Source organism: Trichechus manatus, unplaced genomic scaffold (assembly GCF_000243295.1).
Source record: "Trichechus manatus latirostris isolate Lorelei unplaced genomic scaffold, TriManLat1.0 scaffold00014, whole genome shotgun sequence".
NCBI lineage: Eukaryota > Metazoa > Chordata > Mammalia > Sirenia > Trichechidae > Trichechus > Trichechus manatus.
Genome location: NW_004443950.1, coordinates 11,073,145 through 11,073,985, shown reverse-complemented (window position 1 = coordinate 11,073,985; position 841 = coordinate 11,073,145). Strand labels below are relative to the sequence as shown.

Here is an 841-nt window from a genome sequence, read left to right as displayed (position 1 = left end):
TGGACTTGTCTGGGCCCCAATTTCCTCTTCTGAGAATGAAGAAGTTCAGACTCAAAGACAAAAGCCCCAGAGACTATCAGGACCACAGACAAACGTATCCAAGTTTATTTTATGGATGGGGAAAATTGCATTCCCCAAAAAGAAGTCAGAAGGTGCTAAGGATAGAGCCAAGTTAAAAGTTAGGTCTCAGCCACTTGGAACCCCGGGGCCCTCCCCCAACGGGACCATGGAGTAGCTTTCTGAAACTTCATTCGTTCATCCGCCCCGCCCCGTCACAGTTTATACCATATCCACATATCACCCACACCAACTATTCACTATTTTTTTACTTAGGTTTTATAAAGGAAACTTTATATCCCGCTGCAAATGAAAAGTCAGCATAAACAGAGGGTAACAAAATAAATACAACAAAAACCGTACAATGGTGTTAAAGTCTAGCTAGAGACGGTTGTCTCCTGAAGCTCTGAGCTTCCTGCCTACTGGCTTTGTTAGAAAGAAAGGGTAGCAAAAGTTAGAGAGTTGTTAAAGACACCCTAGCACCAAACTGAGACTTCCTGGGTATACAGTTCTTAGAACTGAAGGCACATTGCAAAACTAATACTGTTCCCAGGGTGACTCGATGGCTTTCAGTGCTGTCTGGTATATGACCCCACATCTGCTTGTTTACCTGCAGAGTCCCACACTCCCAGACGCACTGGTCTAGCGGACCTGCTTTTAGCCCCTGCAAGGTGTCTCAGGTCACACTGGGTGCAGCAGAGAAGGGGAGGCTGGTATCTGGCGGCCAGGATGCATCCTCCTTCACCAGCGGTGGGCCTGACAGGATGCATCCTCCTTCACCAGC

At 47.3% G+C, this 841-nt stretch overlaps 1 protein-coding gene across 1 annotated transcript in view; it reads left to right on the top strand.

The window, feature by feature from the left end:
• Window positions 1–841, top strand: part of CPNE2 (copine 2) — a 36,556-nt gene that overhangs the window by 33,450 nt on the left and 2,265 nt on the right. Inside the window, exon 12 of the mRNA XM_023726779.1 lies at window positions 674–807. Within this exon, the coding sequence (XP_023582547.1) occupies window positions 674–807 (134 nt within the window). The remainder of the gene's footprint in view (window positions 1–673; window positions 808–841) is intronic.